The following is a 27,971-nucleotide window of genomic DNA, read 5'->3' as shown; positions in this document are numbered from 1 at the left end:
GCAAAGCGTAACGTTCTATTACACATTACACAAATTGTTGCCACTTTCTTAAGACTGTAAAGTAACTTATAATTTGACAGTGCAATCCTTTTGCGACTGAGATCTATGTGACGTCTTTGTCATGCTATGCACAAACTCATTCTGCTGTCATCCAAGATAATCGAAGAGTGATAACAAGTGTGATGACTATTAAGACCGGAATTTAGGCAAATGCCTATTTTGTTCCTTGCACTCTTATTGCCCCACTTTGATATATGAGCATGAATTAGAGGTTAAGAAGCGCTTTTATAGTCTTTTTATAGTGCCTACAAATGCCTACTTTGGCGTTTGCGCCTAAATGCCTGTAAAGGCCTATAAATGCCTATTTTAAAAATCGATGCCTATATGAACCCTGTTTAGCCTCAAGTCTCACTTTCGGGTACAGTTTCAGACCGTTATTCACGTTACCGAGCAACATTGCTCAGAAATCTATTGGGTTCAATCTTGTCTGGTAGTTCAACCAAATCTTGGACAACAACCGCTAGCAGCAGTGAAGTAAGACGGGCTGGCCAGCATATTGTGCCTGGCTGACATGACACGAGCGGCTGGCGAATGTGAAACCGCGGAAATCCATCAGGGGAAAGGAGAGCAAAAAGCAAAAGAAGAAAGAAAAATGTGCCCACGGTTCTTGTTTTGTGTGTAATTTCCTTTTTAAGGTGTTCTGTGCCAGGAGAGTAATTGGTTCTACGCAATTCGACCCGGCCAATAGGAGGCATCCCTCTCTTGTGGTCTTGTAGCGGAGTGGCTATATGCTCCTGCTGCACCCTTCTCAGCAATGCCGAAGAGAAAGACACCCAGGAGTGTGCTCGTTCGACAGTGGACACTTGACTCACTATGCTACAGAATAAATGAAGAGGCCGTGTTCTGCAAACCATTTGGGAGAAAGGACAACCGGACAGCTATGTGCAACTGTTGGCGCCTTTGTGCTATCATAAACAACATTTTTTTTGTTTTCCTGTTGTGGATACAGGTCGCAGAAGTTTTCGCTTGAAATTACTTGCAGTTATGTAAAAATTTATTGTGCCTATCTTTATGATATGTTGGAGGCCTAGAACGTTGTTTTGCCTGCCTACTTATGGCACCTGAAACATGCTGTGATGGTGAGGTTAGTCACGTCGCAAGGCGTGTGACGCGAGGAAGATGGAGACAGTGCGGAACACAAAAGGAAGTTATATTCAACGAAAGACGCACACTACAAACACAGTAACTAGACGTCGTGCACGCGGTTCACAAACATAACAAAAAGGAGTAGGCAGTCTCACAAGTCTGTGCCGCAGCCCGGTGCCTTGAGGTGGAACCCATTGCGTACTCGTGGTGCAGCCGTCGCTTTGGTACACAGGTCAGCGTCCCGCTGCAGAAGGCATCGCTAGGCCTAGGCGTGGCCGCACACCGTCATCGACGTCGGCTCGCTGGACATAGTCAGCAGCTCCGGGGTCTCGAGGACACTCGCCGTGCCTGTGATGTCCGCAGGAGGCCTCACCCAGAACTCGTGCCGGGTCACGCCGACACGCCATGCCCCGAAGACGTCAGCGGCTCGAAGACAGGAACCCGGCCTTCTGAACCTCGTGCGTAGTTGCGGGTTCGCCCTGGGCTCTCTCGCTTCGTCTTGTCGGCTCGCCGTTCCAACAGCTGCGTTCTGCGCGTGCGCCTTCTCTTCTTTTTTTTTTCGATGCGCGAGCTTCAATGTCCCTTCATTTTCGTCATCTTCTAGGGGATGCAGCGCTGTCGTCTGCTACACTCGCATTCTTTCAAGTCGCTTCATCACACATGCCTTTTTAATGAGTAAAAATCCGGCCTCTAGTGACGACTATGGGCAGGCTGTACTTTACAGTAGGTTGTTGCAAATACAGTTTTGTTTTTGTATCACACTATAATGCACAAGCAATTTGCTGGTAAGTTTTCTCAGGAGAAAGAAAAGAAAGGCATCACAATTGGATAAATGTTGTAATAACTCACTGCAAGCTACCCTTCTCACACCAAAATGTTTCAGGGCATTTTTAAATTAGGTGCTTTCTAAATTTCGAAATTAAGAATCTGGACAGTTTTCAGAGATGCATACCATACTAGAAAAGGAACAAGAAAATTCATGCCAGTGATCAATACTGCCAAAACCATATTGGGACAGACAAGCAAACTATGCAAGCAGATGGATCGCCGTACTCCAATCATATCTATTATTTATAATGAAAATTTTCTGACCAAGTTCTATTGCAAAAATAAATGAGCGCAGAAGAGCCATCGCTCAACTTCTCTTAGAGCATTCAGTACAATGAAATTCAACTTGAGTCAAGATGGAAATATTGTGAAAAAATAACAATGCACATGAAAAAAAAAGGCAGTTTATTTATTGCACTGAAACATAGTTATACAACCGATTTCCTTTAAACATTGCCAAGTGCTTAATTGTTGCAAGGAAGCATCTCTAAGAAAGAAGACAATGAAAAAGTTTTAAAAAAGCAGAACAAGAAAAACATGAATGTACAGAGCATAGAGGTTATGAAAGTATGAACACAGTACAGCAAGATAACATTTTATCGCGTACCAGACAACATCATACAAGGCACTAGCTACACAGCTAGATGCAGAAAAAGTAACCACGGTGTGACCGATAACAGAACTTAACATCACACAGTCTAAACATGACAGACAGTCACGCTGCAAATGTAATATACCAAAACTAGTGACGATCTAGAGATATAAAGGGCAATTGAAGTGTTATCTAAATTAGACATTTCATGCCAGCATCAAGACACATTACAAAATGCAGTGCTCTTCACAGTACTTGTGCAGATCAGGAACAAAAATTCACTGGTAATCAAAGACTCTTAAGATCCCATCAATCCCACGTCACGCTTCTTTACACTTCAAAAATTCTAGGGACACCTTTACTGCAATGTGGAGAAAAGAAGTTGCGTAGGAAATATCCAACCTGGCTGGGACTTTTTTGTACAATATTTAGTGATGCTCATGAGTTCTAAAGGTTTATTTTTTGGAGCATTCCACAAACAAATGCATTAGTAGGAGTGAACTCAACTTCACCTTAGTGCACTGACTGTTTGACTAAAAGAAAGAGAAAACAACACAAAATGAAATAAGTGTCAGAAGTGTAGGATGCTTTCACGATAAGTTCCCATAACATGAGCCAAGAAATAAAATGTCGGAAGAGAAGGAAAGCCAGTGGATGGGGAAGTTAAGCGAACAGTAGGATGAGGACAGGATGATACCCCCGTGTGTATTTGTGCTAGTTTGTATGTATGCGTTTATGTACATACACACACAATGTCGACGTATGAAGGGGCAGGTTTCACCAACACCAACCTTCTTGAAACATGCCCCCCGACTGCTGACCTTAAGGTCGTGGGATCGAATCCCAGCCACGGCGGCCGCATTTTTGATGGAAGAGGCCCATGTACTTAGATTGAGGTGCACGTTAAAGGACCCCAGGTTGTTGAAATTTCCAGAGCCCGCCACTAAGGCGTCCCTCATAATCATATTGTGGTTTTGGGATGTTAAACCCCAACAATTATTATATTAAAACATTCCCCTCCCCCAGCTGCCTAATGGTAGGAATGAGTAAGGTGACCTTGGAACCCTTTTCAGGAGGTGTATTACTTATAATATTCAAGGGTTCTTTAAGGGGGAATCATCATTCCAGGATTTTCAAGGGTCTGGAAAACGCACTTTTCAATTTCAAGCTCATCAAGGACCTGCATGCACCAAGTCTATCAAACAAAAGTTACACCCTGAAAAAAAAAAAAATAAGAAAAAAACATGAACTGCATGCAGGGATATCTAAGGCCAAGGAAGTGTCAAGATATGGACCAGTCGATGTCAAAATTTGCCAGGGAATGTACCAGAGCTGTAGAAACATTACCGGAGCCTAGTCACGCTGTACAAGAATATAGTGAACGCAGGGATTTACACTTTAAATCATGAAGCGAACACAAATATACTGTTAAAACTTCACTGGATAAACTGGTGTGAGTGCTATCAAGGAATAAAGTGTGGAATAAGCATTGCCACAAACAGGGTGGCATGTGGTGCTCATCATGACGAGAACAACCCTTATGTGTTAAATTTCGCTTGATCTTCACCAGAATGGTATAGTGCAAGCTTGACCAGAACATCACTTTTTTTCATGGGGAATACATTAAGACACCCATATCAATGAAACAAGACGTAGAACGTCAGTGCTCTGATGTTAAACTGAAAATTATTTTAAAAGTAATGGTTGAGGAAGGAGAAAAAGATCCCACCATTAAGGTACCCCTGACAGCGAAGTTTCGTCTGCGACATTTTCACTGTGAATTGTAGCTTTGTGTTTGGTAATCCCAGAATCAAATCGTAAATGCTCTAGTGGATCATATAATTAATGCTAGCATCATTAATTGAGAAAAATTTTGCGTCAGTTCAAAACACCCGCCTAAGTACCATAAGAAATTAGCGCCCCAGCGGGGGAGCGCCTAAGATCACGTGCACTCAGGCTTTGGCGTCGTTGAAAGAGCAGTCTTCAAATCGGGGCCCCTCGGACGGTAAAGAGTGAGACGATGCGGGTGGTGCCCCCCACCCCTCTCCCCTCTACCCAGAAAAAAGAAAAAGAAAAAAATGCATTCCTGGCCGAAGCAGCCAGAGCCACATTGAGAGCTGCCCGACAACAGAGCGAGAGGGGTGACGAACAATAGTCATCGCCGGGTGCCAATCGGGGTATCCTGAGCACCCCACAATAGAAACGTTGCCGCAAATATTCTCTGACGTCGACAATACTCGCGTTACTCGTGAAACGTCACACGAGGCCTCTGTCTCCGTCGTACTAGTGGCGATGTTCGAGGTGCTGAAAACTCAGATGAGCTCTCCCGCTTACTTTAAAACCAAATTAAAGTATCTTAAAGGCAACGTTCGTCACTCATAATCGGTCAGAAGTGCTACGCATGCAGGAGTATCAAACAACACAAGCATCTCGAGTTTGCAAATTTGGTGTCAGGGGTCTTTTAATGAACAGGGAACCTGCATCTGTGTATCCACACTATTGACATTCGTAAAAACTTGAAACACTGCTCAGCTTGGAATACAGCAAGGCATCAAATATTCCTTCTACTTCAGCTGCAGGGGTTTTCCTACAACTCAGCACACTAACACCTCAGAAAAACTACACCTACTAAGGTTTTCTAGCAACGCCCACACTGACATCTCTTCGTTAAAGGAATGTTCATATAGGAGGCTGTTTTATTGGGGAACATCAAAATAACCTAGTGAGACACCAAATATCAAGACCCAGAATTCCTTAGAACATCATGAGGATGGCTTGGTGAGCTAGTTGGTACTTCATCATGAAAGGTTACCGCTATGGTCACCGATGTCTTGTGTGTTCTTCCTTCGTCCCCGTCTATGTGCGCTGTAACCTTTCATGATCCTTAGAACATGCAAATAGATTTCCAACTTAGCCAAGGTGATGACGTGCTTGGTGGGATAATAGTACTGCATCTTCAAGCGTGTTCAAGCGAGTGGCCTGGCTTGTACAAAAGATGTGGATTAGGCAATGCAAAGGTGTGCTCGTACATCATTATGAACATAAGTTTTCCTCTTGTTTGTAACATACTGCACATAAGACTGGTCATTACTGGACCAGCAGCAAGTAGTGCGGTTTGCCCAATTTCTGTGGCACATATGCTAAGGGTTTTTGCGCACAAACAGACAAATCCCCCAACCGTACTAGCTTTGCTGTAAAAGTAATCTAACATAGTTACCAAATTTTATTGCATCCATAATCAGGCTCTAATGGAAATGATGAAGTCACACTATAAATAATAGACGTACACTTTTAACATCTTGACGCAACTTCGTGGCTTTATACAACCAAATGTGGCTGTATAAAATAGCTGGATTAGCAGAGCTTGCATTAATATGGTTACTTGCATTCATGTTTCCACAGATGTCTAATGAGCATGTTTTTCCGCATAAATGTCTCTGGGCATAAGTGGCATTTAAACGGCCGCTTGCCTGTGTGGGTACACAAGTGATCCTTCAATGCAGACTTCCTTGAGAAGCTCTGAGGGCACAAATGGCACTGAAACGGCCGCTCACCTGTATGAACCCTGATGTGTTCTCTCAGATGGGACGTATAATCAGTCTCATAGTCACAGAAGTCACAGTGGTGGCGACGTCCCCGATGCGAGTTTTCATTGTCCATGTCTGGATGGCTGGAAGGTGCTGCAGAAAGAAAACAGGTCACCAGAGCATTCATTTTCGTAGAAAGGAAAGGAGATAATTCTGAATACAAAATTGTGGGTTATTACAAGCTTGAATGCTACGGCTATCAGCAGCGAGTACTCTGCGTCACGGTGCCTTAAAGCTCCAAATAGGTCAACCTCTACGACTTCTTTTTCGAGACCCTCACATGTTCGAGTTTGTGGTGTCACAACACACCAAATACCTTCAGACTGAAGATGCCCCAGCAGTGTCTGCTAATACTTTTTTTCTTTCCCTTATGTACAGCCTATGTACATACTATGTACAGGGGCGCTCAATATGACATGCAACACGGGAGCGCGTGGCCTCACGATCTCAAAGACTGTACATGACTTCCACTAGCCTTTATTTCCACAACTGAATAATGTTCTGTCACTTGTGGATGATAGCCAAAAATAAAATATCATTTAGCTGTGGAAACAAGGGCAAGTTGAAGCCATGCGCAGTCTTTGAGCTCGTGAGGCCACATGCTCCCGTGTTGCAAGTCATACTGAGCGCGACAGTACATGTAACTGTACACAGCTCAGAACAGTAAAACTTACATGCAAGTCTTTTTCTCTGTCTTTCTCCAGTTCTGTTGTACTGTCTTACCATGAATTCCAAGCGACTAGCCCATAGATAAATAGTCCATGCATAATGAGGAAAGCGAAATGCTCATCATACAATGAAGGCCGGATTTTAGGGCTATCGATGTCCACATACAGTCAACTTACGTTATCTAAATGCATATATGGGACCGACGAAATTCACTTTTGTGTCAAAACGAAGTAAGGAAGATGCAGAAAAGTCGTCCCAAATGCAACAGATCCTTGGATCGAACACTTCTGGTGCATGCAAAGTACTAAATTGATCTAACACGAATTCTGCAGCACCTGAACAATGTAGAAAAGAAATGGAGTTCTGATTGTCCAGAAAGGAAGCTGTAGCTCCTCTCTGATATACACAAAAAAAAAAGGACAACGCCAAAGGACCTCATCTTCACAAAATGAAAGTTTATTTACATTTAGATAGCACTTTTTTGCTGAGATGAACAAAATCTGGTGTACTCTGCATTGCTGATAGTATGTTTTATGTCTAGCATTTATCAAGTGACACCTCAATGATTCCAAATGAAATGATAGCCCAGAAAACGAACTCAGACTTCGCTAATACGTGCTGCAAAGTGCAACGTTCCATAGGACGCCAAGAACACATGACAAATTGTCGTCACTTTCTGAAGATTCTAATATAATTTATAATTTGACAGTGCAATCCTACTGCAACTGAGAACCATGTGACATCTTTGTCATGTTATCACAAACTCATCCTGCTCTTATCCAAGATAATCAAGGAGTGATAACAAGTGTGATGACTATTAAGACCGGATTTTAGGCAAATGCCTATTTTGTTCCATGCATTCTTATTGCCCCACTTTGATATTATAGTGCCCATAAATGCCTACTTTGGCGTTTCTGCCTAAATGCCTATAAAGGCCTTAGCTATAAATGCCTATTTTTCAAAATCGGTGCCTATACGAACACTATTTAGCCTCAAGTCTCGCTTTCGGGCCGTTTCAGACCGTTATTCATGTTACCGAGCAACATTGCTCAGAAATCTATGGGGTTCAATCTTGTCCGGTAGTTCAACCAACTCTCGGAAAACAACCGCTAACAGCAGTGAAGTGGGACGCATCGGCCACCATATGCCGCCTCACTGACATTGTTGTAGTGGTTCTTGAAGAAATAAAAGAGGGCGCTAATTTCTGTCTGCCTATAGGCGACACGGCTAAGTGCCTTACTGGCATGGCGTGAGCGGCTGGCGAATGGAGAGCTGTCAGGGAAAGGAGAGCGAAAAGCAAAAGAAGAAAGAAAAAAAATGTGCACACGGTTTTTGTTTTGTGTGTAATTTCCTTTTTAAGGTGTTCTCTGCCAGGAGAGTTATTGGCTCTACACCATTCAACCTGGCCAATAGGAGGCATCCTTCCCTTGTGGTTTTGTAGCAGAGTGGTTATATGCTCCTACTCTGCCTTTCTCAGCCATGCCGAAAAGAAAGACGCCCAGGAGTGTGCTCATTTGATGAGTGGACACTTGACTCACCATGCTACAGAATAAACAGAGAGGCCGTGCTCTGAGAACCATGCAGGAGAAAGTACAATCGCACAGCTATGTGCAAATGTTGGCATCTTTGTATCATCATAAACAACACTTATTTGTTTTCCTGTCGTAGATACAGGTCACGCACATCTTCGCTAGAAATTACTTGCGTGTATGTAACAATTTCTTGTGCCCATCTTTACGATGTTGGAGTCCTAAAACGTTGTTTTGCCTGCCTATTTTTGGCGCTTAAAATGCCTCTTTTTATTGCCTAAAAATCTGGCCTCTAGTGATAACTATGGGCAGGCTGTATTTTACAGTAGGTTTTTGCAAATACTGTTTTGTATTTGTATCACACTACAATGCACAAACAATTTTCTGGCAAGTTTTCTCAGGAGCAAGAAAAGAAAGGCATCACGATTGTATAAATACTGTAATAACTAGCTGTGAGCTACCTTTTCCCACCAAAATGCTTCAGGGCATTTTTAAATTAGGTGATTTCTAAATGTCCAAATTGTCTAAATCTCCGAACAGTTTGTACCGTTCTCAGATATGTGCATCATACTGGAAAACGAACAAGAAATTTCATGCCAGCGATCCGTACTGCCAAAACCATCTTCGGACTGACGAGCAGATTATGTAAGTAGATGGATCACTGCAGATCTATCATAATTATTTTTTATAATGAAAATTTTTTATAACAAAGTTCTATTGATAAAATAATTGAGTGCAGAAGAGCCATCACTCAACTTCTCTGAGAGCATTCAATACATTGAAGCTGAACTTTATTTGACATGTTATTAGCGCCAAGATTGAAATATCATGAAGAAATAACAATGCACATAAAAACAATGGCAGTTTATTTAGTGCACTGGAACATAGTTATACAACCAATTTCCTTAAACATGGCAAAATGCTTAATTGTTGCAAGGAAGCATTTCAAAAAAAAAAAAGAAGTCAAGGAAAAGTTAAAAAAAGCAAAACAAGAAACATGAATGTACAGAGCATAGAGGTAAGGAAAGTATGAACACAATACAGAAAGATAACATTTTATTGCGTACCAGACAACATCACAGAAGACACCAGCTGCACTAGATACAGGAATAACGGTGTGACAGATACCAAATTTAACATCACACAGTCTAAATGTAGCACACAGTCGGGATGCAAATGTAACATTCTAAAACCAGTGACATAATCTAGACACATATAAAGGGCAACCAATGTGTTCTGTAAAATAGACATTTCATGCCAGCTACATCAAGTCATATTACCAAATGCAGCGCTCTTCACGGTGCTTGTTCAGACTTCATGAACAAAGATTGATTGGCAATCAAAGACTCTTAAGATTCCATCAATCCCATGTCATGCTTCCTTACTACATTAACAGTTCAAAAACACTAGAGACAGCTTAACTTCAATGTGGAGAAAAGAAGTTATGAAGGAAATATCCAGTACTTGCAGGGACGTTCTCGTACAATATTTAGTGATGTTCACAAGCTCTAAAACTTTACTTTTTAGAGCATTCCACAAACAAACATTGGTACGAGTATCTTCACCTCGGTACACTGATTGTTTGATAAAAACAGATAGAAAACAATGTAAAATAAAATAGGTGTCAGAAATGTAGGAGGCTTTCACGATAAGTCTCCGTCACATAAGCCAAGAGATAAAATGTCGGAGGAGAAGGAAAGCCAACGGGCGGGGAAGTTAAACGAATGGTAGGATACCTCCCTGTGTGCATTGGTGCTAGTGCTTGTATCTGTGCATGTATGTATATATGCATACAAAATGTTGACGAATCGGGGTAGGTTTGCCCCCCCCCCCTCCACCCGAGGTCTGGCTACGCTAATGGTAGGAATGAGTAAGGTGACCTTAGAACCCTTGTCATGAGGTGTATTACTTATAATATTCAAGGGTTTTTATGAGGAATCATGATTCCAGGATTCTCAAGGGTCTGTAAGACGCACCTTTCAATTTCAAGCAGATAGAGGACCTGCATGCATTATGTGTCATCAAACAAACGTTACTGTGTGAATGATAGCAGTTTAATACGAGAAGTCCCATAGAAATTTCGCAGCATTTGCAATGCTTAACATGTCAGAGAGGAACATAGGCAAACAGCCTACTGCCGTCAGCTTTCCAGTAACTACAATTCTCCAGAACTTGAAAATGCTTCTCCTATATTTGGCCTAATTTTTTTTCGACTGAGGAGGTACATCCACACATTCTGTAACTGCACAGTATTTGAGCAAATAAATGTTTACTTCCTACCACAAAGTTACAATCTACACTCCTAAAAAATAATACAAAAAAACATGGACTGCATGCAAGGATTCCTAAGAAAGCTAAGGAAGTGTTAAGATATGGACCAGTCAATGTCAAAATTTGCCAAGGAATGAACCAGAGCAGTAGAAACATTACCGGAGCCTAGAGTCTGTACACGAGAATATAGTGAGTGCATTTCAAATCGTCAAGCCAACACAAATATACTGTTTCAAAACATCACTGTATAAACTGGTGTAAGTGTTATTGAGGAATGAAGTATGGAATAAGCATTGCCAAAAACAGGGTGCCATAAAGTGCTCATCATGAAGAATCACAATCATTATGTGTTTATTCGGCTTCATCTTCACCAAAACAGTGTAGTCCAAGCTTGTCCAGAACATTACTTTTTTTTCATGGGGAATACTTATGACAAATATCAAGAAAACGAGACATAGTATGTCAGTGCTCTGATGTTAAATTGAAAATTATTTTAAAAAGAACGGTTGAGGAAGAAAAAAAGATCCCACCAGATTAATGAATCGGGAACTGGCGTCTCTGTATCCACACTGTTGATGTTCGTAAAAACTTTAAACACTGCTCAGTTTCGAAGTACAGCAAGGCATCAAATATTCCTTTTACTTCAGCTGCATGGGTTTTCCTACAATTCAGCACACTACCACCTCAGAAAAACTACACCCACTAAGGTTCTCTGGCGATACTCACACTGACATCTCTTTGTTAAAGGAATGTTCATACAGGCGGCTATTTTATTGGGGAACATCCAAATAGCATAGTGAGACACCAAATATCAAGACCCGGAATTCCTTGGAACATGCAATCAGATTCAAGTGTGTTCAAGTGAGTGGCATGGCTTGTACAAAAGATGTGTATTAGACAATGAAAGGGGTGCTCGCTCATCAATATGAACATCAATTTTGATCTTGTTTATAACATATGGCATATACGACTGGTCATTACTGGACCAGTGGCGACTGGTGCGGTTTGCCCAATTTCTACGGCACATATGCTAAAGCTTCTAGCACACAAACAGACAAGTCCGCCAACGATGAATAGTTTCACTGTAATCTAACATAGTTACCAAATTTTGCTGCATTCGTAACGAGGCTCTAATGGAAATGATGAAGTCAGACTATAAATAATAGATGTACACTTTTAAGATTTTGATGTAACTTTATGCAGTCGAAACACACTGGAAAAAAACCAAATGTGGCTTTATAAAACAGCTGGGTTAGCAGAGCTTGCATTAGTATGGTTACTTGCATTCGTGTGTGCGCAGATGTCTAGCGAGGCTGACTTTCCACATAAACATCTCAGGGCATAAGTGGCATTTAAACGGCCGCTCGCCTGTGTGTGTGCGCAGGTGATCCTTCAGTGTGTGCCTATGTGAGAAGCTCTTTTGGCACTGGTGACACTTAAACGGCCTATCGCCTGTGTGGGTGCGCAGGTGAACCGTCAATTTGGAACTCTGTGAAAAGCTCTCGGGGCATAGGTGGCATTTATGTGGCCGCTCACCTGTGTGCGTACACAAGTGATTCTTCAATATGGACCTCGTTGAGAAGCTCTGAGGGCACAAATGGCACTGAAATGGCCGCTCGCCCGTATGAACCCTGATGTGTTCTTTCAGATGGGACATATAATCAGTCTCATAGTCACAGAAGTCACAGTGGTGGCGGCGTTCCCGACGTGACTTTTCACTGTCCTTATTTGCTGGATGGCAGGAAGGTGCTGCAGAAAGAAAAGAAGACAGGTCACCAGAGTATTCCTTTTTGTAGAAAGGAAAGCAGATAATACTGAGTACAAAATTGCGGGTTATTACAGGCTTAAACAATGCCATGATTATCAGCAGCGAGCACTCTGCATCACAGTGCCTTAGAGGTCCATAAAGCTCTACGACTTGTTTTTTGAGACCCTGATGTGCTCGAGTATGTGGCGTCACAACACACCAAATATCTGCAGACTGAGGATGCCCCGGAGGTGTGTTCTAGTACTTTTCTTTTCCTTACGTACAGACTACGTACATACTATGTACACTCATTAGCAAGCTTAACTCAAAAGCACCGCAGCTTGGCCTTGACTGGTTTGACTGATGCCAACCGCGAAGCTCTGGGCACTGTTGCCGAGATAATGACTCGGTATGCTTGCATAGTATGTCGGCATGCATTGGCAACATCTCAGCAACAGAACTCAAAGCTACGCAGCGCAGCATTAGAGTTAAGCTTGCTGACGAATGTACACATTACTGTACACAGCTCAGGACAGTCGAATTGACATGCAAGTTTTACAGCGAAAGCTGTTATGAGATCATTTCACCGGCCGTTTTTGGCGCCGTAGTTGTCCGCCGCCGCCGGTGTCCATAACCAGTATCGCTCGAAATAAGAAAAAAAAACGACATAAGAAAAAAATTCCAGGATGGAACGAGGTTCGAACCTGGGCCCTCTGCGTGGGAGCCCAGTATTCAACCTCTGAGCCATGCCGGCTGCTTGAAACTGCTTTGCAAAGAGGTCCTATACAGGCTTCATGTCGGGAAGGAACCACATTAGCATATGCAATATAGCGTGGTAGAAGAGTAAAATAAGCACCAAGCGTCGCACAACGCGAATTCTGTAACCAGGCGTCACACAATGCGAATTGCGCAACGAGTAGGTTGTTGAATGCTTCCAACCCATTACAAAGGGCTCTGCCATAATTCTTCATCGTCATCAGGCACAGCATCATCAAAGTGCGCATAATGCCTTACATGCGTTTAGCAGGTACCAACGCTCTTCGTAGAATGACGAAAAAGGCACAGTGCCTGCTACCCTACTTCTCAAAAATTACAATGATAGCGCGATAGATAGGAGATAGCGTAGCGTAGTTTATAGCGTAGTGGGTTCCTCGCAAGTGCACTTGTATTGGTTGCCAAGGAAGCCCATAAGCGCATGATGCACTTCCTCGGGGTCTCAGTAAAATTACAATGATTTATAGCGTAGTGGGTTCCTCGCAAGTGCACTTGTATTGGTTGCCAAGGAAGCCCGTAAGCGCATGATCCATTTCCTCGGGGTCTCAGTAAAATTACAATGATTTATAGCGTAGTGGGTTCCTCGCAAGTGCACTTGTATTGGTTGCCAAGGAAGCCCATAAGCGCCATCCATTTCCTCGGGGTCTCAGTAAAGTTCTTCGCCACCCACCCCCCGTCTCTCTCCCACGTCAACGTATGTTATACAGCATGACAGGAGAGGGAAATAGCGACCGGGCGTCACCCAATGCAAATTACATAACTGGTGGGCCGTTCAAAGATTCCAACCCATTACAAAGGGCTGAGCCATAATTCATCGTCATCAGTCGTCGCGTCAACAAAGTGCACATAATGCCTTAGAGACGTGTAGCTGGTGCCTCGCTTCTCCGCAGAATGACGAATAATGGCTTAGTAGGTGCTTCCCAACTTCACAAAAATTGTGATTAATGGCGTAGTGGGTACCTTTCTAATGTACTTGTATTCTAGCCCCAGGAGAGCTTAACGGGCTCTAGAAACGCCGCTCTTCCAGCTTTCGCTGTGACTGTGCTGCGGTTTCAGCGCAGGCCTGGCGTTTTTTTTGCTCTCTCTTTCTCCAGTTCTGTTGTACTGTCTTAAAACGAATTCCAAGCAACTAGCCTGTACATACTATGCACAAATAGTCCATAATGAGGAAAGTGAAATGCTCATCTTACAATGAGACGACATTTTAAGGCTATCGATGGGCACATACAGTCAACTTCCGTTACCTAAATCCACATGGGACTGACGAAATTCACTCAGTGATGTTTTCAGAACGAAGTAAGGAAGATGCAGAAAAGTCAACAAAATATACCATAGTCTCCAATGGCAGTATCTGTCCCAAATGCAAAATATCTTGTTTCGAACACTTCTGGTGCATGCAACGTGCAAAATTGGTGTAAATAGATTTCTGGGGCACCTAAACAATGTAGCAAAGAAATTGAGTCCCGATTGTTCAGAAAGAAAGCTGTAGTTTCTCTCTGATACTATATGCAAAAAAAAAGGACAACGCTAAATGACCTCATCTTCCCAAAATGGAAGTTTCATTTTCATTTAATAACACTTTATTGGTGAGATAAACGAAATATGCTGTACTCTGCATTGCTGATAGCATGTTTTATGTCCTGCATTTATCACGTGACACCTCAATGATTCGAAATGAAATGATAGCTTTGAAAACAAACTTGGACTTCGCAAGTAAGTGCAGCACAGTGTAACATTCCATAGAATGCCAAGAACACGCGACACAAATTGTTGCCAATTCCTTAAGACTGTAAAATAACTTATTTGACAGTGCAATCCTTTTGCGACTGAGAACCATGTGACGACTTTGAACACATTCAGCTGTCATCCAAGATAATCAGAGTGATAACAAGGCTGATGACTCGAGACCGGACTTTAGGCAAATGCCTATTTTCTTCCTTGCACTCTTATTGTCCCACTTTGATATATGAGCATGAATTAGAGGTTAAGAAGGACTTTTATAGTATTTTTATAGTGCTTATAAATGCAAGCTTTGGCGTTGGTGCCTAAATGCCTATAAAGGCCTATAAATGCCTATTTTTAAAAAACCGGTGCCTGTATGAAAGCTACTTAGCCTCAAGTCTCGCTTCCGGGTACTGTTTGAGACCGTTATTTATGTTACCGAGCAACACTGCTCAGAAATATATGGGGATCAATCTTGTCCGGTAGTTCAAACAACTCTCGGAAAACAACCGCCTGCAGCAGTGAAGTGGGATGCATCGGCCAGCATATGCCGCCTCGCTGACAAGGCGCGAGCTATTGGTGAATGCGAAACTGCGGAGAGCCGTCAGGGGAAAGGGGAGCGAAAAGGAAAAGAGGAAAAAAAGTATGTGCACATGGTTTGTGTTTTGTGTGTAATTTTCTTTTTAACATGTTCTCTGCTAGGACAGTAATCGGCTCTATGCCATTCAACCTGGCCAATAGAAGGAATCCCTCCCTTGTGGTCTTCTAGCGGACTGGCTATATGCTCTTGCTCCAACCTTCTCAGCCATACCGAAAAGAAAGACGCCCAGGAACGTGCCCATTCGACAGTGGACACTTGACTCACCATGCTACAGAATAAATGGAGAGGCCGTATTCTGCGAACCATGTAGGAGAAAGGACAACCGCACAGCTATGTGCAACTATTGGCGCCTTTGCGCTATCATAAAAAACATTTTTTTGTTTTCCTCTTGTAGATACAGGTCGTGCAAGTATTCGCTTGAAATTACTTGCATTTACGTAAACATTTATAGTGGCTCTCTTTACAATGTTGGAGGCCTAAAACGTTGTTTTGCCTATTTTTGGCTCCTAAAACATGCCTTTTAATGCCTCGAAATCTGGCCTCTAGTGATGACTAAGGGCAGGCTGTATTTTACAGTAGGTTGATGCAAATTCAGTTTTGTTCTTGTATTGCACTACAATGCACAAGCAATGTTCTGGTAAGTTTTTTCAGGAGAAAATGAAAGGCATCACGATTGAATAAATGCTGTAACAACTCACAGCGAGGTACCCTTTTCACACTATTATAACATCCCTTTTATTGTCTTTCCAGAACACTGAAAAGCGGGTAGCCTGGTTACGAGCTCAAAGTCCTTGGTCGCGCCACTTCGTTCTCTTCATCTTCGCTCGCTTGTTCAAAAGTTGATATACAATACACACCAAAATGTTTCAGGGCATTGTTAAATTAGGTGCTTTCTAAATGTCCAAATTAAACAATTTGTACAGTTCTCAGAGATGTGCCTCATACTAGAAAAGGAACAAGAAAGTTCATGCCAGTGATGAGTACTGCCAAAATCATATTCGGACTGACGAGCAGATTATGTAAGCAAATGGATCACCGCAGTTCCATCATTATTGTTTATAATGAAAATTTTTTATAACTAAATTCTATGGCAAAAATAAATTATCACAGTAGAGCCATCGCTCAACATCTCTTAGAGCATTCAATACAATAAAATTCAACTTATTTGACATGTTATTTGGGTTAAGATTGAAATATAATGAAGAAATACCAATGCACATGAAAAAAAATGGCAGTTTATTTAGTGCACTGAAACATAGTTATACAACCGATTTCCTTAAACAAGGCAACATGTTTAACTTGTTGCAAGGAAGCATTTCTAAGAAAGATGACAATGAAAAAGTTAAAGAAAGCAAAATAAGAAACATGAATTTACAGAGCGTAGAGGTAACGAAAGTATGAACACAATAGAGAAAGATAAGATTTCATCGCGTACCGGACAACATCATAGAAGACACCAGCTGCACTAGATGCAAGAAAAACGGTGCAACTGATAACAGAATTTAACATCACGCAGTCTAAACGTAGCACACAGTCAGGCTGTAAATGTAACATTCTAAAACCAGCGACATAATCTAGACACTCATAAAGGGCAAATAAAGTGTTATCTAAAATATACATTTCATGCCAGCATCAAGTCACATTACCAAATACAGTGCTCTTCACAGTGCTTGTGCAAACTTCAGGTACAAAAATTCGTTGGTAATCAAAGACTCTTAAGATCCCATCAATCCCATCTTACGCTTTACTACATCAACACTTCAATAACACTAGAGACACATTTACTGTAATATGGAGAACAGAACTTATGTAGGAAATATCCAGCCTAGCTGAGACTTTCTCGTACAATATTTAGTGATGTTCATGAGCTCTAAAGCTTAACATTTTGGATTATTCCACAAATAAACATTGGTATGAATGAACTCATCTTCACATTAGTGCACTGACTGTTCGACAAAAACAGATAGAAAACAACACAAAATGAAATAAGTGTAAGAAGTGTAGGAGGCTTTCACGATAAGTTTACGCAACATGAGCCAATAGATAAAATGTTGGAGGAGAAAGAATGCTAATGGGCGGGGAAGTTAAACATAACGGAAGGATGATACCTCCCTGTGTGCATTGGTGCTAGTGTTTCAATGTGTGCGTATATGTATATATGCTTGCAAAATGTCAACAAATGGGAAGTAGGTTTCTCAACTCCCAACCTTCTTGAAACATGCCCCCCTCCCCCCCGCCCCACCACCTGACGTCTGGCTATGCTAATGGTAGGAATGAGTTAGGTGATCTTAGAACCATATTTATGAGTTCTATTACTTATAATATTGTCTGAAAAACGCACTTTTCAATTTCAAGCACATATAGGATCTGCATGCACCATGCTTCGCCAAACAAAAGTTACTGTGTGAATGATTGTAGCTGAATACGAGAAGTCTCATCGAAATTTCGCAGGATTTGCGTTGCTTAGCATGCCAGAGACGAACATAGGCACTACACCCTACTGCCGTCAGCTTTCCAGTAACTACAATTCTCCAGAACTTGAAAACGCTTCTAATATATATGGCCTAACTTTTTTTTGACGAATGAGGTACATCCACACATTCTGTAATGGCACACTATTTCAGCAAATAAATGTTTACTTCCTACCACAAAGTTACCATCTACACACAGAAAATAATAATAAGAAAAAAACATGTACTACATCCAAGGGTATCTAAGAAGGCCATGGAAGTGTCAAGATATCGAACAGTTGATGTCAAAATTTGCCAGGGCATGTACCAGAGCTGTAGAAACATTACCAGTGCCTAGAGTCTGTATACGAAAATAGAGTGAGTGCAAGGAATTACACTTTAAATCGTCAAGCCAACAGAAATATACTCTTAAAAACTTCACTGGATAAACTGGTATGAGTGTTCTCGAGGAATCAAGTATGGAATAAGGAGTGCCAAAAACAGGGTGGCATGTGGTGCTCATCATGATGAGAACAATCCTTATGAGTTTATTCCGCTTGATCTTCACTAAAATGGTGTAGTGCAAGCTTGTCCAGAACATTACTTTTCTTTAATGGGGAATACATAAGACAAATAACAAGGAAATAAGACATAGAGCATCAGTGCTTTGATGTTAAATTGAAAATTATTTTAAAAAGAATGGTTGAGGAAGAAGCAAAAGATGCTACTAGCTTAATGAATTGGGAACTGGCGTCTGTGTATCCACACTTTTGATGTTCGTAAAAACTTGAGACACTGCTCAGCTTGGAAATACAGCATGGCATCAAATATTCCTTCAACTTCAGCTGCAGGGGTTTTCCTACAATTCAGCGCACTACCACCTAAGAAAAACTACACCCACTAAGGTTCTCTGGCGACACCCACACTGACATCTCTTCATTAAAGGAATGTTCATATAGGCTGGCTGTTTTATTGGGGAACATCGAAATAGCATAGTGAGACACCAAATATCAAGACCCGGAATTCCTTAGAACATGCAAGCAGATTCAAGTGTGTTCGAGTGAGTGGCATGGCTTGTACAAAAGATGTGGATTAGACAACGCAAAGGTGTGCTCGGCGATCATTATGAACATAAATTTTCCTCTTGTTTGTAACATAAGGCATATACGACTGGTCATTACTGGACCAGTGGCTAGTGGTGCGGTTTGCCCAATTTCTGCGGCACCTATGCTAAAGGTTTTTGCACACAGCACACAAATCCCCCAACCGCACATGGCTTCACGGTTATGTAATCTAACATAGTTACCAAATTTTACAGCATTCGTAACAAGGCTCTAATGGAAATGATGAAGTCACTATAAATAATAGACATACACTTTTAAGATTTTGATGCAACTTTGTGCAGTCGGAATACACTGGAAAATATCTAACCAAATGTGGCTTTATAAAACAGCTGGGTTAGCAGAGCTTGCATTAATACGGTCACTTGCATTCATGTTGGCACAGATGTCTAGCGAGGCTGGCTTTCCACCTAAACATCTCAGGGCATAAGTGGCATTTAAACGGCCGCTCACCTGTGTGTGTGCGCAGGTGACCCACTAGTGTTGTTCTTTGTGAGAAGCTCTCTGGGCATTTGTGGCACTTAAATGGCCTCTCGCCTGTGTGTGTGCGTAGGTGAACCTTCAGTGTAGCCCTATGTGAGAAGCTCTTTTGGCATTGGTGGCATTTAAATGGACGCTCGCCTGTATGTGTGCGCAGGTGATCCTTCAGTGTGCTCTTACGTGAGAAGCTCTCTTGGCACTGGTGGCACTTAAACGGCCTATAGCCTCTGTGGCTGTGCAGGTGGCTCGTCAATGCGGAACTTTGAGAAAAGCTCTCGGGGCATAGGTGGCATTTAAACGGCCGCTTGCCTGTGTGGGTACACAAGTGATCCTTCAATGCCGACTTCCTTGAGAAGCTCTGAGGGCACAAATGGCACTTAAATGGCCGCTCGCCTGTATGAACCCTGATGTGTTCCTTCAGATGGGATGTATGATCAGTCTCATAGTCACAGAAGTCACAGTGGTGGCGGCGTCCCCGACGTGACTTTTCATTGTTCTTATTTGCTGGATGGCTGGAAGGTGCTGCAGAAAGAAAAGAAGACAGGTCACCAGAGTATTGCTTATTACAGCCTCGAACAATGCCATGATTATCAGCAGCGAGCACACAGCGTCACAGTGTTTTAGAGCTCCAAATACCTCAACCTCTACGACTTCTTTTTGGAGACCCTCATGTGTTCAAGTATGTGGTGTCACAACACACTAAATTACTGCAGACTGAAGATGCCCCAGCTGTGTCTGCTAATACCTTTTTTTCTTTTCCTTACATACACAGTAATAATAATAATATCTGGGGTTTAACGCCTCAAAACCACGATATGATTATGAGAGACGCCGTAGTGGAGGGCTCTGGAAATTTTGACCACCTGGGGTTCTTTAACGTGCACCTAAATCTAAGTACAAGGGCCTCAAACATTTTCGCATCCACCGAAAATGCAGCCGCCGCGGCCGGGATTTGATCCCGCGACCTTCGGATCAGCAGTCGAGCGCCGTAACCACTAGACCACCGTGGCGGGGCTACATACATAGTATGTACATACAATGTACATGTAACTGTACACAGCTCAGGATAGTAAAACTTACATGCAATTTTTTCGCTCTTTCTCCAGTTCTCTTGTACTGTGTTACTACGAATTCCAAGCTACTAGCCCATACATACTTTGCACAAATAGTCCATAATGAGGAAGGCGAAATGCTCATCTTACAATGAGGCCAGATTTTAAGGCTATCAATATGCATATGCAGTCAACATCCATTATCATATTTCATATGGGACCGACGAAATTCGCTCAATGATGTGTCAGAACGAAGTAAGGAAGATGCAGAAAAGTCAACAAAATACACCACTCTCTCCAATGGCTGCTTCTGTCCCAAATGCAACATATCCTTGGATCGAACACTTCTGGTGCATGCAACGTATAAAACTAATGTAAAACGATTTCTGGGGCACTTAAACAATGTAGAAAAGAAATTGAGTTCCGATTGTTCAGAAAGAAAGTCGTAGTTTCTCTCTGATATACGCAAAAAAAAAAGGACTAAGCTAAAGGATCTCATAACCTAAAATGGAAGTTTATTTACATTTAGATAGCAGTTTATTGCTGAGATGAACAAAATATGGTGTACTCTGCATTGCTGATAGTGTGTTTTATGACCGGCATTTATCAAGTGAATCCTCAATCGTTCCAAATGAAATGATAGCCCAGAAAACAAACTCGAACATCGCTAGTACGTCCTGCAAAGCGTAACGTTCTATACAATGCCAAGAACATGTGACGCAAATTGTTGCCAATTTCTGAACATTGTAATATAATTTACAATTAGACAGTGTAATCCTACTGCGACTGAGAACCGTGTGACATCATTGTCATGCTACACACAAACCCATTCTGCTGTCATCCAAGATAATTAAAGAGTGATACCAAGGGTGATGATAAGAGACCACATTTGAGGCCAATGCCTATTTTCTTCCATGCACTCTTATTGCCCCACTTTGATATATGAGCATGAATTAGAGGTTAAGAAGGTCTTTTATAGCCTTTTTATAGTGCTTATAAATGCCTACTTTGCTGTTAGTGCCTAAATGCCTATAAACGCCTACAAATGCCTATTTTTCAAACTCGGTGCCTATATGAACACTATTTAGCCTCAAGTCTCGCTTTCAGGTACAGTTTAAGACGGTGATTCATGTTACTGAGAAACATTGCTCAGAAATCTATTGGGTTCAATCTTGTTTCGGTAGTTCAACCGACTCTCTGACAACAACCGCTAGCAGCAGCGAAGTGGGACACACTGGCCAGCATATTGCGCCTCGCTCACATGCGTGCATAGGTCGGCAAACTCACTCATGAGTCGACTCACTCAGACTCATATCGAGACGTGAGTCTGAGTCTGAGTGAGTCCGGGTGAGTGAAGTTTTTGTGAGTCTGAGTGAGTCCGGTTGAGGAAAATTTTGCTGAGCCTGAGTCCGAGTGAGCCCTAAGGGCAAAATATCTTGCATAAGTGAGCCTGAGTGAGCTCCACATTTTTTGCCGACCTATGGTCCTATCTACTCTACTTCAACATTACTATCAGCCTTATGTCGGCTCATGTTTATATTCACGTATAGTCCCACATACTTCAACGGCTACCGTTCATACGTCAGCTCAATATTTATTGATCAGAGGCGTGAGTTGAGGAGGGAGAGGGGGAGGAAGTACCTTGACCTCCCCCCGCAAACTTTTTCACGGGACGTTACTGATAAAAATATCTCGCGTGAGCCATCTCTTTCAATAAAAAGGTCCTTACTGAACTGCAAACTCAGATAACTCGTATTTGAAGGTACGAGATCAAAAGATGCTAGGTAGCACACCGATTATGCGAGATATTGGCGCTAAAGGGCATTGACATTATGGCAGAAAAAGGCTAATTATAAGCTAACGGACTCATGAGTTGACTCACTCAGACTCAGATCGAGCCGTGAGTCTGAGTGAGTGAGTTCGAGTGAATTATATTTTGGTGAGTCTGAGTCCGAGTGAGTCCGGTTGAGAAAAATTATAGTGAGTCTGAGTCCGAGTAAGTCCGGATGAGGAAAAGTTTGGTGAATCTGAGTCCGAGTGAGCCCTAAGGGTAAGATATGTTTCGTCAGTGAGTCTGAGTGAGCTCCACATTTTTTGCCAACCTATGCATGCGTGAGCGGCTGGCGAATGCGAAACTGTGGAGAGTGGTCAGGGGACAGGAGAGTGAAAAGCAAAAGAAGAAAGAAGAATGTGCACACGGTTTTTGTTTTGTGTGTAATTTCCTTTTTAAGGTGTTCTCTGTCAGGAGAGTAATTGGCTCTACGCAATTCGACCCGGCCAATAGGAGACATCCCTCCTTTGTGGTCTTGTAGCGGACTGGCTATATGCTCTTGCTCCAACCTTCTCAGCCATGCCGAAAAGAAAGACACCCAGGAGTGTGCTCATTCGACAGTGGACACTTGACTCACCATGCAACAGAATAAACGGAGAGGCCGTGTTTTGAGAACCGTGAGGGCGGGAGAAAGGACAACCCCACAGCTATGTGCAAATGTTGGCGCCTTTGTATCATCATAAACAACATTTATTTGTTTTCCTGTCGTAGATACAGGTCACGCACGTCTTCGCTTGAAATTACTTGCATGTATGTAAAAATTTATTGTGCCTATCTTTACGATGTTGGAGTCCTAAAACCTTGTTTTGCCTGCCTATTTCTGGCGCCTAAAATGCGTCTTTTTATTGCCTAAAAATCTAGCCTCTAGTGATGACTATGGGCGGGCTGTATTTTACAGCAGGTTGTTGCAAATACTGTTTTGTTTTTTTATTGCACTACAATGTACACGCAATTTACTGGTAAGTATTCTCGGGAGAAAAATAAAGACATCACGACTGGATAAATGCTGTAATAACTCACGGCGAGCTACCCTTTCCACACCAAAATGTTTCTGGGCATTTTTAAATCAGGTGCTTTCTAAATGTACAAATTAAACAATTCGTACAGTTCTCAAAGATGTGCATCATACTAGAAAAGGAACAAGAAAGTTCATGCCAGTGATGAGTACTGCCAAAACCATATTTGGACTGATGAGCAGATTATGTAAGCACATGGATTACCGCAGTTCCATCATTATTATTTATAATGAAAATTTTCTGTAAATAAATTATATCGCAAAATAAATCAGCACAGAAGAGCCATCGCTCAACTCTCTAAGAACATTGAATACAACGAAATTCAACTTATTTGACATGTTATTAGTGCCAAGATTGAAATATCATGAAGAAATAACAATGCAAAAGAAAAAAATGGCAGTTTATTTAGTGCACAGAAACATAGTTATATACAACCGATTTCTTTAAACATGGCAACAAGCTTAATTGTTGCAAAGAAACATTTCTAAGAAAGAAGTTAAAAAAAGCAAAAGAAGAAACATGAATGTACAGAGCGTAGAGGTAACAAAGTATGAACGCAATACAGAAAGATAACATTTCATCGCATACCAGACATCATAGATGGAACCAGGTACAAAGATGCAGAAAAAATAATGACGTGACCGATAACAAGATTTAAGACCACACAGTCTACACGTGGCACAGTCTGGCTACAAATGTAACATTCCAAACCTAGTGACATAATCTAGACACATATAAATAGCAATTAAAGTGTTATCTAAAATAGACATTTCATGCCAGCATCAAGTCACATTACCTAGTGCACTGCTCTTCACAGTGCTTGTGCAGATTTCAGGGACAAAGCTTCACTTTTAATCAGAGACTCTTAAGATCCCATCAATCCCATGTCAAACTTCTTTAATGCATTAACACTTCAAAAACACTAGAGACACTTTTACTCCATTTACTGCAATGTGGAGAAAAGAAGCTTTGTAGGAAATACCCACCTTAGCTGGGACTTTGTTGTACAATATTTAGTGATGCTTATGAGTTCTGAAGGTTTACTTTTTGGAGCATTCCACAAAGAAACATAGGTACGAGTGAATTCAACTTCACCTTTGTGCGCTGATTGTTTGACAAAAAAGAGAGAGAATACAATACAAAATGAAATGAGCATTGCCAAAAACTGGGTGGCATGTGGTGCTCATCATGATGAGAACAATCCTTATGAGTTTATTCCGCTTGATCTTCACTAAAATGGTGTAGTGCAAGCTTGTCCAGAACATTACTTTTCTTTCATGGGGAATACATAAGACAAATATCAAGGAAATAAGACATAGAGCATCAGTGCTTTGATGTTAAATTGAAAGTTATTTTAAAAAGAATGGTTGAAAAAGAAGATAAAGGTACCACTGGCTTAATGAATCGGGAACCTGCATCTGTGTATCCACACTGTTGATGTTCGTAAAAACATCAGACACTGCTCAGCTTGGAAATACAGCATGGCGTCAAATATTCTTTCTACTTGAGCCACAGGGGTTTTCCTACAATTCAGAACACTAACACTTCAGAAAAACTACTCCTACTAAGGTTTTCTGACGACGCCCACAGTGACATCTCTTTGTTAAAGGAATGCTCATATAGGTGGCTGTCTTTTTGCAAAACACTGAAATAACCTAGTGAGACACCAAATATCAAGGACCAAAATTCCATAGAACATGCAAGCAGATTTTCAATTCAGACAAGGTGGTGACCTTGGTGGTAAATAGTACTGCATCTTCAAGTGTGTTCAAGTGAGTGGCGTGGCTTGTACAAAAGATGTGGATTAGACAATGCAAAAGTGCGCTTGTTCATCATTATGAACATAAATTTTCCTCTGGTTTGTAACATAAGGCATATACGACTGGTCATATTTACTGGATCAGCAGTGAGTGGTGTGGTTTGCCCAATTCCTGCGGCACACATGCTATGTGTTTTTGCGCACAATCAGACAAATCCCCCAACCGTACATAGCTTCACTGTAAAGTAATCTAACATAGTTACCAAATTTTACTGCATCCATGACGAGGTTCCAATGGAAACGATGAAGTAACTTAAACAATAGATGTACACTTTTAACATTTTGACGCAACTTTGTGCAGTCAGAATACACTGGAAAAAAGCTAACCAAATGTGGCTTTATAAAACATCTGGGTTAGCAGAGCTTGCATTAGTATGGTTACTTGCATTCGTGTGTGCGCAGATGTCTAGCGAGGCTAACTTTCCACATAAACATCTCAGGGCATAAGTGGCATTTAAACGGCCGCTCGCCTGTGTGTGTGCGCAGGTGATCCTTCAATGTGGTCCTTTGTGAGAAGCTCTTTTGGCACTGGTGGCACTTAAACGGCCTATCGCCTGTGTGGGTGCGCAGGTGGACAGTCAATGTGGAACTTTGTGAAAAGCTCTTGGGGCACAGGTGGCATTTATATGGCCGCTCACCTGTGTGGGTACACAAGTGATTCTTCAATACGAACTTCGTTGAGAAGCTCTGAGGGCACAAATGGCACTGAAAAGGCCGCTCGCCCGTATGAACCCTGATGTGTTGATTCAGATGGCAGATATAATCAGTCTCATAGTCACAGAAGTCACAGTGGAGGCGGCATCCCCGTGAGTTTTCCTTGTCCTTATTTGCTGGATGGCCAGAAAGTGCTGCAGAAAGAAAACAAGACAGGTCACCAGTGTATTGCTTATTACAGCCTTGAAATATGCCATGATTATCAGCAGCGAGCACTCTGCATCACAGTGCCTTAGAGGTCCAAATAGCTCAACCTCTACGACTTCTTTTTCGAGACCTTCATGTGTTCGAGTATGTGGTGTCACAACACACCAAATACCTGCAGACTGAAGATGCCCCAGCGGTGTCTGCTAATACTTTTTTTCTTTCCTTATTACGTACAGACTATGTACAATACTATGTACAGTCGTCAGTAAGCTTATCTCAAATGCTCCGCAGCGTGGCCTTGACTGGTTTGACTGATGCCAACTGCAAAGCAGTGGGCGCCGTTGCCGAGATAATACCTCGGTATGCTTGCATAGTATGTCGGCATGCATTGGCAACATCTCGGCAACAGAACTGAAAGCTACGTGGCGCTGGCGGCAATCAAAGCTTTTCACGACACGCTGCGGAGTGTTCGCGTTAAGCTTGCTGACTGTACATGTAACTGTACACAGCTCAGGACCGTAAAACTTACATAGAAGTTCTTGCTCTCCCTTTCTCCAGTTATGTTGTACTGTCTTACCACAAATTCCAAGTGACTAGCCCATACATACTTTGCATAAATAGCCCATAATGAGGAAAGCGAAATGCTCATCTTACAGTGAGGCCAGATTTTAAGGCTATCGATATGCACATACAGTCAACTTCCGTTATCTAAATTGATAAGGGACTGAAGAAATTCACTCAGTGATGTGTCAGAACGAAGTAAGGAAGATGCCAAAAAGTCAACAAAATACACCATGGTCTCCAACAGCAGTATCTGTCCCAAATGCATCATATCCTTGGATCGAACACTTCTGGTGCATGCAAAGTATAAAATTGATGTAAAATTAATTCTGGGGCACCTAAACAATGTAGAAAAGAAATTGAGTTCTGACTGTTCAGAAAGAAAGCCGTAGTTTCTCTCCAATATACGCAAAAAAAAGGACTTAAGCTAAAGGATCTCATCTTCCCAAAATTGAAGTTTATTGACATTTAGATAGCACTTTATTGCTGAGATGAACAAAATATGGTGTACTCTGCATTGCTGATAATGTGTTTTATGACCGGCATTTATCAAGTGAATCCTCAATCGTTCCAAATGAAATGATAGCCCAGAAAACAAACTCGAACATCGCTAGTACGTCCTGCAAAGCGTAACGTTCTATAGGACGCCAAGCACACATGACACAAATTGTTGCCACTTTCTGAAGATTGTATTATAATTCATGATTGGAAAGTGCAATCCTTTTGCAACTGAGAACCATGTGACGATTTTGAACACATTCTGCTGTCATCCAAGATAATCGAGAGTGATAACAAGGGTGATGACTCGAGACCGGACTTTAGGCAAATGCCCATTTTATTCCATACACTTCTGTTGCCCCACTCATATATATGAGCATGAATTAGAGGTTAAGAAGGGCTTTTATAGTCTTCTTATTGTGCCTATAAGGGCCTATAAATGCCTATTTTTCAAAACTGGTGCCGATATGAACACTATTTAGCCTCAAGTTTCGCTTTCGGATACAGTTTGAGACGGTTATTCATGTTACCGAGCAACATTGGTCAGAAATCTATTGCGTTCAATCTTGTCCGGTAGTTCAACCAAATGTCGGACAATAACCGCTAGCATCAGTGAAGTGGGACTGGCTGGCCAGCATATTCTGCCTCGCTGACACGGCGCGAGCGGCTGGCGAATGCAAAACCGCGGAGATCCGTCAGGGGAGAGCAAAAAGCAAAAGAAGAAAGAAAAATGTGCCCACGGTTTTTGTTCTGTATGTGATTTCCTTTTTAAAGTGTTCTGTGCCAGGAGAGTAATTGGCTCTACGCAATACGACC

At 41.9% G+C, this 27,971-nt stretch overlaps 1 protein-coding gene across 1 annotated transcript in view; it reads right to left on the bottom strand.

Moving 5' to 3' along the window:
- LOC119381691 (gastrula zinc finger protein XlCGF7.1-like) overlaps positions 1-27,971 on the bottom strand; it is a 229,158-nt gene that overhangs the window by 199,019 nt on the left and 2,168 nt on the right. Inside the window, exons 2-3 of the mRNA XM_037649463.2 lie at positions 25,874-26,166; positions 19,491-20,039 (exon numbers count right to left, since the gene is read on the bottom strand). Coding sequence (XP_037505391.2) covers positions 19,491-20,039; positions 25,874-26,166 — 842 coding nt within the window. The remainder of the gene's footprint in view (positions 1-19,490; positions 20,040-25,873; positions 26,167-27,971) is intronic.

Source organism: Rhipicephalus sanguineus, chromosome 2 (assembly GCF_013339695.2).
Source record: "Rhipicephalus sanguineus isolate Rsan-2018 chromosome 2, BIME_Rsan_1.4, whole genome shotgun sequence".
NCBI classification, from domain to species: Eukaryota; Metazoa; Arthropoda; class Arachnida; order Ixodida; family Ixodidae; genus Rhipicephalus; species Rhipicephalus sanguineus.
Note: the sequence above shows the minus strand (reverse complement) of the source record. Positions and strands in the feature narration are given on the sequence as shown.